This window comes from Nilaparvata lugens, chromosome 5 (assembly GCF_014356525.2).
Source record: "Nilaparvata lugens isolate BPH chromosome 5, ASM1435652v1, whole genome shotgun sequence".
Taxonomy (NCBI): domain Eukaryota; kingdom Metazoa; phylum Arthropoda; class Insecta; order Hemiptera; family Delphacidae; genus Nilaparvata; species Nilaparvata lugens.
The window spans coordinates 43,316,822-43,331,823 of record NC_052508.1 but is presented as its reverse complement, the minus strand read 5'-3'; the positions used below and the strand labels follow the sequence as shown (position 1 = coordinate 43,331,823).

The 15,002-nt window shown below is 33.3% G+C and overlaps 1 protein-coding gene across 10 annotated transcripts in view; it reads right to left on the bottom strand.

Moving 5' to 3' along the window:
* The window catches only part of LOC111048921 (reticulon-1-A), a 139,813-nt gene that overhangs the window by 7,427 nt on the left and 117,384 nt on the right, over window positions 1-15,002 (bottom strand). For all 10 annotated transcript variants that reach the window (XM_022334906.2, XM_039428384.1, XM_022334905.2 and 7 more), the window contains 3 exons: window positions 9,665-9,872; window positions 7,156-7,364; window positions 1,565-1,670 (listed from right to left, as the gene is read on the bottom strand). In XM_022334906.2, the coding sequence (XP_022190598.1) occupies window positions 1,565-1,670; window positions 7,156-7,364; window positions 9,665-9,872 (523 nt within the window). The remainder of the gene's footprint in view (window positions 1-1,564; window positions 1,671-7,155; window positions 7,365-9,664; window positions 9,873-15,002) is intronic.

Genomic DNA, 15,002 nt, shown 5'->3' with positions numbered 1-15,002 from the left:
TGAAATTAATCACTATTAAAATTTAACCGGCTTTTGTGCAACAGGGCCATACAGTTACAAATCGTATAATTATGATTTTGGAAGAACAGCAGACACAGCCCAAAAAATATCATTGAAGTTACAAAATTGAGGTTCAAAAATCGACAGCTAAACCAATAACTTTAATGACTTTAAAACTCTTCTAATAAATTATATTTTAATAATATTACAAGAATACTAGGAGTATTTTTGTTCAAATGACGAAATAGTAAGCATATATTCGCAGTATTCTAATTCGCGTTTCACTTAAATTCTGCACCAAAATCTTTCAAGTAAGTATATTGAATGACATCGACTTGAAATCTATCAAGAATGATACTTGATATTTCAAATAATTTGAGGAGAATAATATTTTGTTCTGGATAGAAAAAAAGTTTGTCAAAGAGGTCCTGATGGAAGTGTGTCACATGCAACGTTATCAAAGTCTTCGAGAGCTCAGAACAAAAGCACTGCGAACGAAGGCCATTGAAAAAAGTTTTTGTATTGTTTAAAGCCGCTGGGTGCTGAGTGCTGGGGTGTCTTTCAAAGAGGGATAATGAGCGGATTTCATTTTTCATGATGTCCCTGGTTGGGCAGACATGAAGCACATCATTCATGTTCAGCATGGTGTGCAATACACCTAAATATTAGCACAAAAATCCAAAAAATCTATCAATCAATATCAGCTAGTTGGATATTGTAGTAACTGCTCAAATTAAATAAATATTGAACTTCTTGATTTTTCCAAATATTGCCATTGTGAATGCATGGAGGATATATAGCATAAGAAGATATCCCATGGCATAGGTCGCTTATATTCAAAATTAGGCATTTCATGCCGATTGCTGTCGACTACTGTCTATAATTACTGCTTTGGCAGGGTGAGAGTGTAAGAAGGGGACAGTATGAGAGACTACCAGCAACATACGAGAAAGAAATACAATTGGCTTGAGTTAACATTGAAATAAACGCCCTATACCATGGTATATCTTCTTTTGCTATGTATTCTCTATGGTGAAAGGTACTGGACCTATGGATATGATACAGACATTTAAAAAAAAATAAATTCAGTTTGTTATTGAAGGCAAAATGGTTAGTTTTCCATGGAAAGCAAGGTTACATTGATCAAGATTATGGTCATCAGATTATGTCGGTCATAACTAAATTCATTATTAGAATTATAAAGATTTGAAGTAAATTCAAATACACTTCTTCATTTTGAAAGAATTGATAAGTTCCTAAATATTTCTGTTTTGAATCCCACAATTAGTTCATATTTATTGTTACAGTCTACATATACTTTCGATGTACAACCTAGCAGTAATAGTATCAATATTGAATAAAAAGATTTGAAATTGTCAAGACCAAAGTTCAATTGAAATAATAAGAAACATAACAAAAATAAAGCATTCTCATCATTTCAATAAATCTGTGGTTGTGTCAAAGACCTTTTATTCAATGCACTAGCTTCAAAAGTATAGTATTATCTAAACTATCATGTCTACATTATATAAAATCAAATAGAAAGATCCAAGAAATTACTTACTTGGTCGTGATTTCTTGGAGTTTGCTCTGTACAATGGCTAAGTTCGCGTCTACCTGGGCTTTGTTATTCTCATAAATTTTCGGCACGGAGAACAGGGCGATGAAAGCTAAAATTAATAAAAAATAGAGTATTAAAAAACTATAGTTTAAAATTAAAAGTAGAATCTTCTACGTTGTTATGTTTTTATATAATCCCAAGTCTACAGCAAGCTTTATTCATTGCTCTTTGAATACATTTGAATAAAACGAGACTATTTCATCCAACTAATTAGATTTTTATGTTACAGTGTTCGTTTATACAAGAATGCACACGCTTATTAAAGTTATTTCATATGTATTTTAATAGTAACTCTAAGTCGTTGAAAATATACTAGGAAAAGTAAGGCTCATAACTATGAATGATACTTGGAGAGAATCAAATATAGAAAATATTTCAATTCATCTGGGGTGAATACACTGCAATGATAAAGAAACAAGATAATTTAGCCTGAAACTGTACTCTCCAGAACTTATCAAGAGAGCTTTAAATGTTTCAGATTCGTCTATAGACATCTTAAACTTTATTTTCTACTAGAAAGAGTTGAAAAACGTTCCCATACACTGGAGGATGATAACTTGTATTTGGTTCTACTTTTTGTTTTGTCGCATAATATTTTTCCGTTTCATTAATATTTTCATATCTCTCTCGATATTGAGATTGTTACAAAAAGATCCTTCATTTAATATCATAAGAATTATTTTTCTATAACTCTTGAATAACTTTTGGTGGCATAAGTTTTATAAAATTCACGATGAAAATAATGTAATAATATTTAAAATGATAGAATAAAATGCTTTTCCTAGCAAGGATATGGATTTCTCCTTCGTTCTATCAAAAACATATTTTTAGTGGAATAATAAACGCTCTATTAAATTTTGTCCATTTCTGGAAGCATTTCCAGAACCTTTTTCTACTGACTGAACCATCTATAGCAGTATGACTTGGATATGATTACCAGTGTTAAATAGTGTTATTTAGGCTCAGTTGATTATGAGAATAAGCAGGAAGTGTCGACCAGTGTTGAAAAAGGTGTCCGAAAGCGCTCCACAAACGTGAGTAGAAGCTTAGGCTATAGATTTTAATAATAAAAATCAGACTGCTATGTCGTAATCTAAGTATTTGAAAGTGATGTTTATTTTACTATTTTGCATTTATAAGAGATTTAGTTGAGTGGAATTGATTAAATTTACCACAAACACAACGATTTATTCTCATAATCAACTGAGCCTAAATAACACTATTTAACACTGGTAATCATATCCAAGTCATACTGCTATAGATGGTTCTGTCACTAGAAAAAGGTTCTAGAAATGCTTTCAGAAATTTAATAGAGTTCAACTCATTAACAAGCAGTTCGAAATGGAAAGAAAAATTGAAAAGTAAGATAAATATGATTATGAGAATAAATCGTGGAGTTTGTGGTAAATCTACCCAAGTTCACTCAACTAAATTTCTTGTAAATGCAAAATAGTAAAATAAATTCTTTCTATGGCCTAAGAGTTGGTTTACTTGGCATAAAATGTTATTCAAAGCTTGCGTGAATTAAATTGTGTTGTAGATTATAAGGTCGGCTGCCCTTACGCTGTTGCAATTCTAACCTTTTTCTAGTGACTGAACCATCTATAGCAGTATGACTTGGATAAGTTTACTAGTATTACAGTCCGGGTCGTGTAGCTTTGCCTATCGGCGGAGGGCCACTACAATACAATAATACTACCCAAACAAAAATATCAAACATTTTTGAAAATGTATCTTTCCATAAGCAACAGATGCTCTTTTGTATCTTCTCAAAAGTAACGTGTTGCATTCGAAAAGATACACAAGGATCGTTTTGGAGTTACTGTACGTCCTTTTAGCACAGTTTACAGTCCACGTCCTGTAGCTTTACCTACCGGTTTATACTTGAGAATTTTCAGTGGAAGCCTATCAGCTGACATTCGTTCAACATGCTCTTGCCATTGTTGTTGATACTTTGCAACTCTCTCATTCATGAAAAATCTCTGTGTGTAGGGAGCTACCTCCATCTAGGGATCTAGGATCTCTGAAGCCGTGAATATTACCCCGCGAACCTATAGGCCCATGCCGTTTCAAAGTCACGGAGGCAAAGCTAGAGTACGCAAAGTAGGACGGGTACTGGAAATAATGTTATTTAGATGGAATCTAACAATAAAAAGTATAGCTTCACCACTATAAATATTGCGGCGTTATTAATTGGCAAATCAATGTTGGAAGTATTGGAAGTATCTCTATTTTAAAAACGTACATTTGAAATAGGTTAGAAGGTCTAAGCTCAGATGTGAAAGCATATAGAGTAGTCATTAAACCAACTAAATTCAATACCTCAACCAGACATTTGATAAATATATGAATTTATTTTTGTATGCTAAAATTATTACAAACTTCATATCACTATACTAAAAAAAATGTATAAATTTTTTTTTATTCCATGTTATTCAAAATATCAGCCAACGAATATTCCTGATTGGCTAATCAAATTTGAAACGGGAACTTCAGCATAGCTGTGGTTGTGGCGGCCATTGATGTTACAACTTTTGCCGACAGATAGTGCTGTCGGCGGAGAACTGTGATTACAAGCCAGCTGTTTCTGTTTACTTTTTAGATTATGTTGTAACACATTGTTTGGTCATGTACGTTTTTAAAAATTATTTTATTTGCAGTTTTTATAGAAATGTAGGTGGAGGAAAAATGTTGTGTAACTTATATCACGAGTGAAAAATGTTTTTTCTCCCTCAGGAAAATTGTTGCCCTCGGCTTCGTCTCGGGCTTCAAACTTTTCCCTCAGGGAGAAAAAACAGTACTTTTCACTCTAGATATACAAATAACTATTAAATTGTCATGGAACAATCAAGTTATAAGCAACGTCAATAGTCAATAAATATCACAGAGTAGTCATAAAACTTACAATAAACAGAAAACATGCAGTAAATTAATACATGAATAGGATCCAATATGTTTTGGAGTTTAATTGTTGGTGAATTCACTCAAGTAATAATATGGCCTTAGAACTAGCCAGTCATATAATTCTTTCTTAAACTTGTTCGCATTTACATTATGTTTTATTTCCGCTGGCAGTTGATTGTAAAGTCTAAGCCCTAAAGTGAGATATACATTCATTGATATAGATAGCCGTTGGTAGGGGATATCCAGATGTTCTCTACTTTTAGTGTTGTGCGTGTGGATACCTAGTTTCTTCCAACTATCCATATTTTGTCGGACATTGAGTATGACATTGAAGATGTATAGATTTATAACAATCGGTATCTTCATATTTATAAATAAGGGACGACAGTGATCAAGATAACCTGAATTGGATATTACTCTGATTGCTTTTTTTCTGTCATAAAATAATTTTGTGAATGTGTTTGCTATTGCCATATATTAATAAACCGTATGATATAATACTTTGGAAAAAAGTAAAATAGGTATTTCTAAGATATTATTCAGTAACAATGTCCTTTAGTTGCCTTAATAAATGAATTACTCTGGACAACCTGCCTGAAATATAATTAATATGTGATTCTCATGTCAATTTATCTTCAATCATTAAGCCCAGAAACTTTACTAACTCAGTACGCATTTTTGGGATATCTCCAAGACTCAGGGATAGAAACTGTGTCTTATCCTCATTCAACAGAAAAACATTTGCCCTAAACCATTAAGAAGCCTGAGCCATCGTGTTTTCTGTCATTGTATTTAGAGCTTCCACATTTGGATGAGCATTAAGGAAAGTGGTGTCGTCTGCATATAACAAGGTATGAGTCGCAAGGGCCTGAGGTAGATAATTAATCATTATAACGAATAAAAGAGGCCCCAGTAATGACCCTGGGGGACGCCATACTTAACTGTTACAAGATCTGATTTTTTGCTCCCAACTTGTACCACTTGTTGACGATTACTGAGGTAGGATTTAAAAAGGTTAGACTTTTTTCCTTTACACCATAAAAAGCCATGCTCCTCACAATCAAACGCCTTGCTAAGGTCGCAGAACGTAGCCTGTATATGATTTTTATTTTCTACTTTCTGTATAAAATTAGCTGTAACAAACTTAATCAAAGAATCGAAGGCGTTTGTTGTGGATCAATATAATATTATGTAGACTCATTCTGCAGTTGTAGAGAAAATTTCGAGAATATTTCATATTTGTATGTAATTCGAGCGTGAAACTTCTTTATTGCTTTCGCAAAATTATGTTTTGCTCAAACAATAAAGTCGCGTTTTATGCTATTAATACACTAGAGAGCCCCTGGGTTGAAGAGCTCGCTCATGAACTGTTGTATTGATCTCTGAGATCCGCAACTTGTAAATATACAGAGTTGGTGAGAATTATTATGGAAACAGCATATATATCTTTTACAATTATGATATTACAGTAGTAGATTCCATGGGAATCCTATCCAAATTGGAAAAAACTTTCAGTCGCTTCAAAACTTTTGTCCGCCATCTTGGATCCGTCATATGGATCCAAATTAATTTCGAACCCAGCTTCATTTGAACCAACAGCTTCAGATTTTGAATCCAACTTCATTTTTTCATTGGGAAGGTGGTCATGTGATACATGATTTCTACACAGAATTTCAAGGAAATTAATGGCGAAACCCACAAATCGATATCTCAAACCGTTTCAATGATCTCAACATTTGAAGGTACTAAAAATGATTCAAAAATGAAAGAGTATGGTACCTATGCATAGAATAATAAAGTGTTAGTGAACATCAATAGTAGCTTCTACTCACTTCTACAAAACTTTGAACAAAAACAATTTGTCATAGCAACTGCTATCACAAGTAGTATTAATTACGTGTATGTTACAGACAGACGTTAACGGAAGCAAGTTAATATAGAACCAACTTATAAATTAAACATGTTGTGTATTATTCAGCTGAAATCATGTGTCGGGGCATAAGGCCCGCCGCAAAGTAGACCCACGCTAATCCACGAAAAGCAACCCACGCCGTGGGATGTTTTGTAAACCAATGCTATAGAATTATTCATAATCAATCAGCTGACAAGTGGATTATTCATTGCATGTATTACACACATGTCTAGAGGAGCCTAGCAATTGTTTACAAAACATCCCACGGCGTGGGTTGCTTTTCGTGGATTAGCGTGGGTCTACTTTGCGGCGGGCCTGAAGTATGTCTGTCTGACAATCTGTGTGACAACTCCCAAATATAAGCATCAGCTTCTTTGTATAAATGGAAAAATTACAGAAATAGCATGCAAATAATTCCAGCTGACAGATAAATGTTAAATCAAAACTATTTTTTTCTTATGCTCTTTCAATGTTATTTTTATATCCTGAAAAAGGACGAAGGAGAGAGTCACTTTTGTTGTTCAACGAGCTTGACTTGTAAAAAGGTTCGAAGAATTCGTGTTCAAACTTTGAAGCTGATTGATCAATTCTCTCTGAAGTTCTTGTCGAACATACAAACAGACAGAAAAAGACTTTGGGCTCTAGTAAGTCAAAAGTGAGAACTTGGCTAACGCTCGTTCAATGAATTAGATAATATGTAAGAAGGTGGTTTGGTTACCGATGATGATGAGTGTCATGCCGTTGAACCAGGCGCCGACGCGAGTGAGCAGCCAGAGCAGGACGGCGAACTTGATCGAGTCGACGAGGTCCTCGACGAGGAAGAGGCGGCGCAGCTCCAGGATGGCTGCGTTCAGGTGGGCCACGCCCACATCGGTCACCTCACGCACCTTCTCCTGTGGCAGGGTCAGCTCCATCTCCAGAATTTCCCTGTGCATCAACACAAACAACACATCAATCAACTAATACAATACAAATGTCACTAACAAATTGACACTAATGACGAGCGCTTGGTCTGTAGCGCCATCGAAGATGAAGTAGAAGAAGAAAAAGAACAAGAAGAAGAAAAAAGAGTGAGAGAAGGAGAAAAAGGAGAAAGAGTAGGAGGAGGAGGAGGAGGAGGAGGAGGAGGAGGAGGAGGAGGAGGAGGAGGAGAAGAAGAAGAAGGGAAGAAGGAGGAGGAGAATGAGGAGGAGGTGGTGGTGGAGAAGTTTTTCAGAACATCAGAGTAAATTGTGTTAAGGCGTACCAATCTAAATTGTGCAATCTCAAAGAAAATTCTCAACCATATAACCAACATGATCAATATAGTTTAAACAATTACGATATTGTAGAGTTTGGATTTTTTAGTGAGAAAACCTTAACGGGTAAATGAAGTAGTGAAGCCACTCACTCAGCTATCTGTGCGGATATATTCATGAGAGGCCACTATTCCAAGTGTAACACACAACACACATAGAGACATATTAATTTTTATTAATAAATTTAAAATCTAAAAGAAATCAGATTGGAAGGATAAGGATATTCGGATAAAAGGAGAAAACTTATACGATTATAAGAGTCTAATAGCAATGAAGTTAGTCTAAAAGCAATACTCTAGCGCCTGACAGATTTTGAAGGCTTTGTGTGGTAAATAATAATCCAAATTCATTTGAATAATATTTCAAGTGAAGAAAAAAACATACTTTGTGGGCTTTCGATTCTATTACACTTAAAAGATTGATGAAAAAAATCATTGAGGAGAAGAAAAAGAACCAATAACAACAATGAGTTGCATTCACATATATACAAGTATTCAAAGTTTTCTTTTCGATGTGTCTGATTACCGTACTTTTCCAAGTCGGCGTATAAATTTATTTTTGTCGACCTGTAGCAGAAAGTTATATTAGGTTATTTAGTTCCTTATATTACTTGAACTGTCTAAGCTCTTTTTTTTCATTGAATATCTTTTCTCGAGAAATAGAATGATTCGAAACTTTTCAGTGTACCGTTTGAATACTGGAAATTGTGATCAATTATTAATTTTTATAGTCTATATTCTTACAACTGATAAATGAAATAATAATCCAATAGGTATGAGCTTGAAAGTTTAATATTAAAAATAGTTTGAAGTTTTAAAAAAATCTCTAAAAGATTTGACATTTGTCAAAGTATTGAAATGAAAATTACAAATTTCTTTTATCTTTTTTGTTTTCAGCAGATTTTTCGTCCATTAACTTTTGAATTAATACAATTTTTATCAAAAGTAGAGATGTTTGAACTAGAACACAGAGGGGAAAGATATAGGGGGAAAACATGTTTAATAGTGATTAAGTAGTTGAGGGATGAGCACCAAACGTTTTGCTGTCAAAAAGTGGGGGAATTTTACATCCAAAACTAATTCTTGTTCTGCAGGAGAATTTTTGCACTTGAAAACTTTTCAAGAGTTTGAAAACTCTTCGTCAAAAACTGCACGGTTTCAGCAAAACACCGCTGAATTTGGCTACTAACAATTTCTAAAATGCACCTATGCTCAATATAATATTATTCTGCACTTTATAAATGAAAACTTTTATACTAATTGTTTCATTAGTGCATTTGGACTATCGCCTGTAACTCTTTCAAGCACATATAAATAAATATGAATGGAATCTATTAAGCCGACTAATACAGAGAATGAAACTAATCTTAAGTAGGATATTATAATAATTAATCAGGTTCTAAATTTTCTTTAATTAGTTAATATTTCCCAATTTAGTGTCGAGTTGAATATTTAAATTTCATTTGATATTTGAAACATCTAAATTCAAAACTCTGGTTTGTATGAATATTTTGGACAAATTCAAGTGAAGTTTTCTGACCTTTTTTTCTGACTTTGAAATTTCATGAAGTTTCGGGAGAGAAGTAGCTCAAGGTGAACCGTATTTCTTCTCTCCAATCATAAAGCACAAAGAACAAATTATTATCATTTTGATAATAATTGTCATTAAAATATAATTATATCTTCGATTTTATTTTCATACAAAATGTTAAAGAATAAAAGCATAAACGATTTTTATTACATATGATACCCACATGAGTTTTATGCTTGTGCGTGGGTGATAGAAAGTGAGTTGGTGAATTGATGATCCAAACGTCCATGCCATCGGCGGGATTCGAACCCACGAACCAGGCGGTGCTGGCAGACCGGAATTTGTAACGCTCCTTACCTCTAGACCAACCCAGCCAGCTAAACGAATTATAGGACTTACTTGAATGGATGTCCATCAGAAGTCTTTTGAACTGCCTGCAGAATACTTTTGTATATTTTGAAGGAGATTGTGCCAACGAGAATGATGAGTGAAAAGTAGGCGACTACACTGATGAATGAGTAATATGTGAGTGAGAGGAGAGCTACGAGGATCGTCCCAAACACTACTCCTGATTTCTTCGGATCCCGCCAGTATACTAGCGCTTCAACTGTAACACAAACAAACAATTTAAATTAGTTACAAAAATGAAGATAAGAAATTATAAACAAGAGAATATAGTAACAAATATTGAAGAACAATTAATATAACATGTGACAATAGAGTATACTCTGTGTATGACACGAGTATAACTCGTGTGATGGGAATAATATCTGTCATTACGCATATCAAACACTGCAGATCCCAATATAATTCAACTACTTTTTTGAAAAAAGATAACTTAGAATGGTATTTTCTGTCTAAATTTTGTAATTCTTCAACAAATAAATGAGTAATAATCAAATAAATAAGTATTAAGATATGGCAAAAACTCAATTTAAATGTGCTTGATATCTGGGGTGTCATTCACGAGTGCGATATCTCTAAAGTCTAAAGTGCAAGGTATTTCAATTTTTTGTTATTGATGTTTATTAAATAAAATTATCAACACATTTAAAATAATATTAACATATTGCCATTTGAAAGCCAAAGCCTAACCTCCCTAGCCTTCCAATTCAACCTTTGAAGTAGCCTATAAGTGAACAGAAAATTTCAGGCTATGTTCATACACTACACAAATTGAAACTTGCAGTTCTGGGGCATTCCTGATAGCTGTTGCTAATCAATCATAGAATAATTTTACAGCCTGATCCTTTTATTTATTACTGGAGGAAGATTCTATATTTTTCAATCATGTTTACAAAGTTAAATTGAACATTGAAGGCTGATTTTGGCCTCCTGTCCAACATCGTTAAAATTTATCAATATATCGACTACAACATCCAAGGCTGAAAAATCTAGTATAAACTTAAATTCAGAGAAATTTCTCTGCAAAATCCACAAATATTAGGATTTATAGAGCCTAGTTTAAAAATGTTATAGTGATTCTTGAACAGTTTGAAAAGTATGACCTTTACAACAGTTGCTATTCCAATATAAATAGCTCCCTGCAAAACAAAGATTTGGATACTGGGACTTGTCTAAGTTTGGCATGCGTTTACTGAATTAATTACTGGCCGTACTACATATCAAAGAAGAGAATTCATTAACTCAAATCTACGTATTCTTAACATTAGTTAAATATAGGCTACTGGGTTAAAATTTACAGACATTATTCACGGCACAAGGTGTTATTTGTGGGTTCAGAATAAGTAATACAAATAAAATATTTGAACTATTTTGGATTGCATCTTTTTAATAAAAATTTAACAGTAGCTTATGCTAGATAAAATAGGCTATTGTTACTATTTATACGATTTATCTTTGTACTTTCGTTAAAATTAGAAATACGATCAAATTACGTATATTGTAAATATAAATGAGTAAGAATGAAATGAATAATAGGCCTAGGCCTACTAATGAATAAAATAGAAAAAAATCAAAACAAAGTTATTTATTTTGACACTGATACTGTATACATGATGTTGATGAGATAATAAATTATTAGTGTGAAATCGTTAAATTCAACCATCAAACGTGAGAAATCTTTAAAATCTTCAGGATTTAGAAAAGATAAATTTAAAATGCATAAAAAACAAGAGACAGAGCTAACACCTTGGGAAAGGATGAAGGTTTAGAAAAAAATGATCATATCACAATCAACAAAAATAAGATAAGAGGACTTATCTAATATCAACTACCTACAATAGCAATTCATAATATTATAACTATTTTCTTTAGATTATAAATAATTGATGATACTATTTCTTTTTATTCAAAAATGTTTGACACTCGAGTGTATGGGAAGAGGGTAAGACAATAATAAATCTACATTTCAAGTGGGTTGCAAACCATAATGAAAGACGTTTAAACATATAAATGAAAGTTACCGGTACATTAAATACATTTAGGCTACCCTTGAATTTCAACTACTCATTACTTAAAAAATAGGAAACCGATTGAACAGATGGTCAATAAATCTGAATGGCGTCAAGTACAGACGACAAACCTAGTTTTACCCCAATAAAAAATGCTACGCCCAACGGAGAATTATACAATCGTAACTGAAGAAAAACGGAAACTTATTGATGCCGTATGGACAACAAGGTCTGTTACAGTATGGACAGTAAGGTATAGACAGTTACAAACAAGGTCTGCCAATGGTTCCCTAAGGACAAGGTCAACCAATGAAGAGGTAGACAGAACAGTGTAGGTGCAACAGCAGCATTAATCCAATTTTCTCGAGCAGACCTTTCTGACGACAAACTGGTGCCAAGATTTTTTTCATCTTCAGTCTTTTTTGATCACTTTATCTTGAGAGCTATTCGCCGGTGTGCTGTATTTATAACACTGTTCAAATTCCAAAAGCATTTCTTTTGTGGATCTTTCAAAAATTCTCTTTCAGAAGAAAGTCTTTCAGAGTTTCTCTTCAAGAAACAAAACAATAATTTTGAACGATGCATTTTACTTCCTAATCAATTGATATAGGTAGGCTACATTTTATGTTCAATTGCAATCAATAATTATTGATTGTTGGCATACATTAAATATATTTTGAGTATTGTTTCATCTTTCTGATGATTTTCCAATGCATTTGCTAATACAGTTCTTTTGTAAAAGAAACAACCAATGAGGATGTTATATCCAGTAAAATGTTAATACCAATACAGTGGTTTAACTACATTAGCAACCCTACAATAGTACTATACTACAGAATTTGTACTCTACAATACTAAAAAGAAATCACAGACAATGTGATTCATCAATGATCAGTGGTAACCTACAAATGTAACCTCCATTTTCTGTACAAGCTGATATTAAAGCTGTTAGTTCATACTAATACTCAACACTTCCAATCACTTGAGCAAACACCCATTCTATCTATTCTGATAGAAATAGAACAATAGGCATTGATTTCAATATCACTTTTACTACATTTGAAAACACAACATTCGAAGCTAAGCATCAACTTAAATGTTATATTCTACTTATGATAACTCCAACTTCTTTTCTACTAATAAAAATGATATAACCGTGCTATTATGGCAGTGTTCTACAAAATCACTAAGAAAGCTTCAAAGTTATTAGTTGTTGAGGTATTAAAACATTTTGTGAACTGTATGCTTAATTTGATTAGCTTTCTAATGAAACTGTGGAACTTGACACTCAACAGTAATATTTAATTTTTATAATTATGGATATTTCTATCGTTACTTCATTTTAAACAAGCTAAGATAGTAACGTATTAAAACGAGTTAGTGCCTGTTCAAATGAAATTTCAACCTGAACTCATTTTCAACCAGAAAAGTACTGTATAAGCTCCTGAAAGATTCACTCTTGAATCATCAAGTGACTAGCAGAGATGAATCATGAACTAATATATTATGTGGCTGGCTGGGTAGAGTAACTAGTTATTCTATCTCAAGCAGAATCTGGATGGAGTGGAGGATGGAAGAACAGCTGTTGCTATCAATAAGCAGAAAACCTAGAGCCAGACAGAAAAGGAAACAGATGAGAAGATACCAGTCGAAAATACTCTCAGCTAGAACTTACAGGTGCCACACACTCAATGCACTCAACTTTATTACCAAAACTCGAACATTCCCTTCTTGACTTGGCAGGATTGGCTTTTCCCTTATTCACTTTCTATCTGACACAATTCTTCATCACTGTGGCTGTGCGATGATGCATACTAGTCAAGTATTACAATTTAAATTTGAGTAAGATTCGATTTCAGAATACGGTTTCAAATACTTCTCCACATAAAAAGGTTGAGGTTAAAAACAAAAATGCTGTTTACATACATATGAATGCTTGGTTACAACTCAAAATGGACATAATTCAATAATAATAAACAACACGAATTCATATAATTTAGACAACCTATATCATGTATGATAAAAATGATATAGGCCTAGCCATACCACCCGTCACCTTAAAACAAGTCAAAGGCTTATGAGGACATCATTCTCAGCAAAACAACTACAGTACATGACAGTTCAAGAACAAGAATGATGATTTTTCAGGAAAAATTCTCAAATAATGTTATCTGCAGATAACAGCTCAAGTTTACTTAAGCAACATCTTCCAAGTATATTGGACAGAAAGATAAGTTTATTTTTGAAACTCAATAAAATATTTGTTATAATAAAACAAGCCTATCATTTTACATGTTATCAAAGTTGATGGAATTGAAGATGAGTGTAATGGAAGTGATACTCTTATACGGATTACAATTTCATGTTTCTAGCATGACAGACCAACCGGCTTGGCAGATCAACACACGAAACCGCACCGCAAACCCAACAACACAACTAAAACGAATCAGAAAGATAAAAAAAAGAGAAGAAATGAGCTACGGCGTCAAGGTCAAAGCCAGAGGACAACGCTGAAGATGGAAACATCCTTGCTCACTCACACTGGCTGCTGACTAGCTCCAGACTGGAGGTATTCACCTGTCATTGAATTATGCAAAAGAAAGCGATGCAATTTCCCAATAGTGGAAAGCAGAAAATAAAGAATCATTCATTTGAATTCAAGGTTAGTTGAGTAACCGGAAAATTTGTTATTTGCATAACGTTTATATAATTTGAAAGAAACAATCTTTATGTTACTATGAATTACATAAAAATAAGTTACATACTTAATTATCTGCCACACAGGGAGCAATATAGATAACAGAGATCACATATCGATATCTTATATACAGATATACATATATGGGATCGAAGTTTGCTCTCTGTGTAGCCGGGACTCAAAACCATTTCAAGCATTAATAGATTATTGATATTTCATTCTTCACTGGAAATGTATGAATATTATACAATTGAACAACAAATAGCAGGACTGATATAACAGCTATATTGACTCAGCACTGGAAAGGTTAGCTTATGTATTTGGTTGAATAGGAATGAATTAGCAATATTGGGAAAACATAGTACCAGATATTAATCCTAGAGTATGAATAAAGTCAATATGTGAATAGAGAAATTCAAGCTGCATTCTCACATCTCAGTATCAGTGAACGTGTCCGGTAAAGTGAGAATATTATTCCAATATGTTATAATGGGACTATTCATACTCGCTCGGCTGGACTGAGTATGAATACTCCCATTAGAACTCATGGGAAGAATATTTTCACTGAACTGGACCCGGACTCTGATAATGAAATGTGAGAATCCAACTTATAATACAGTGCAGT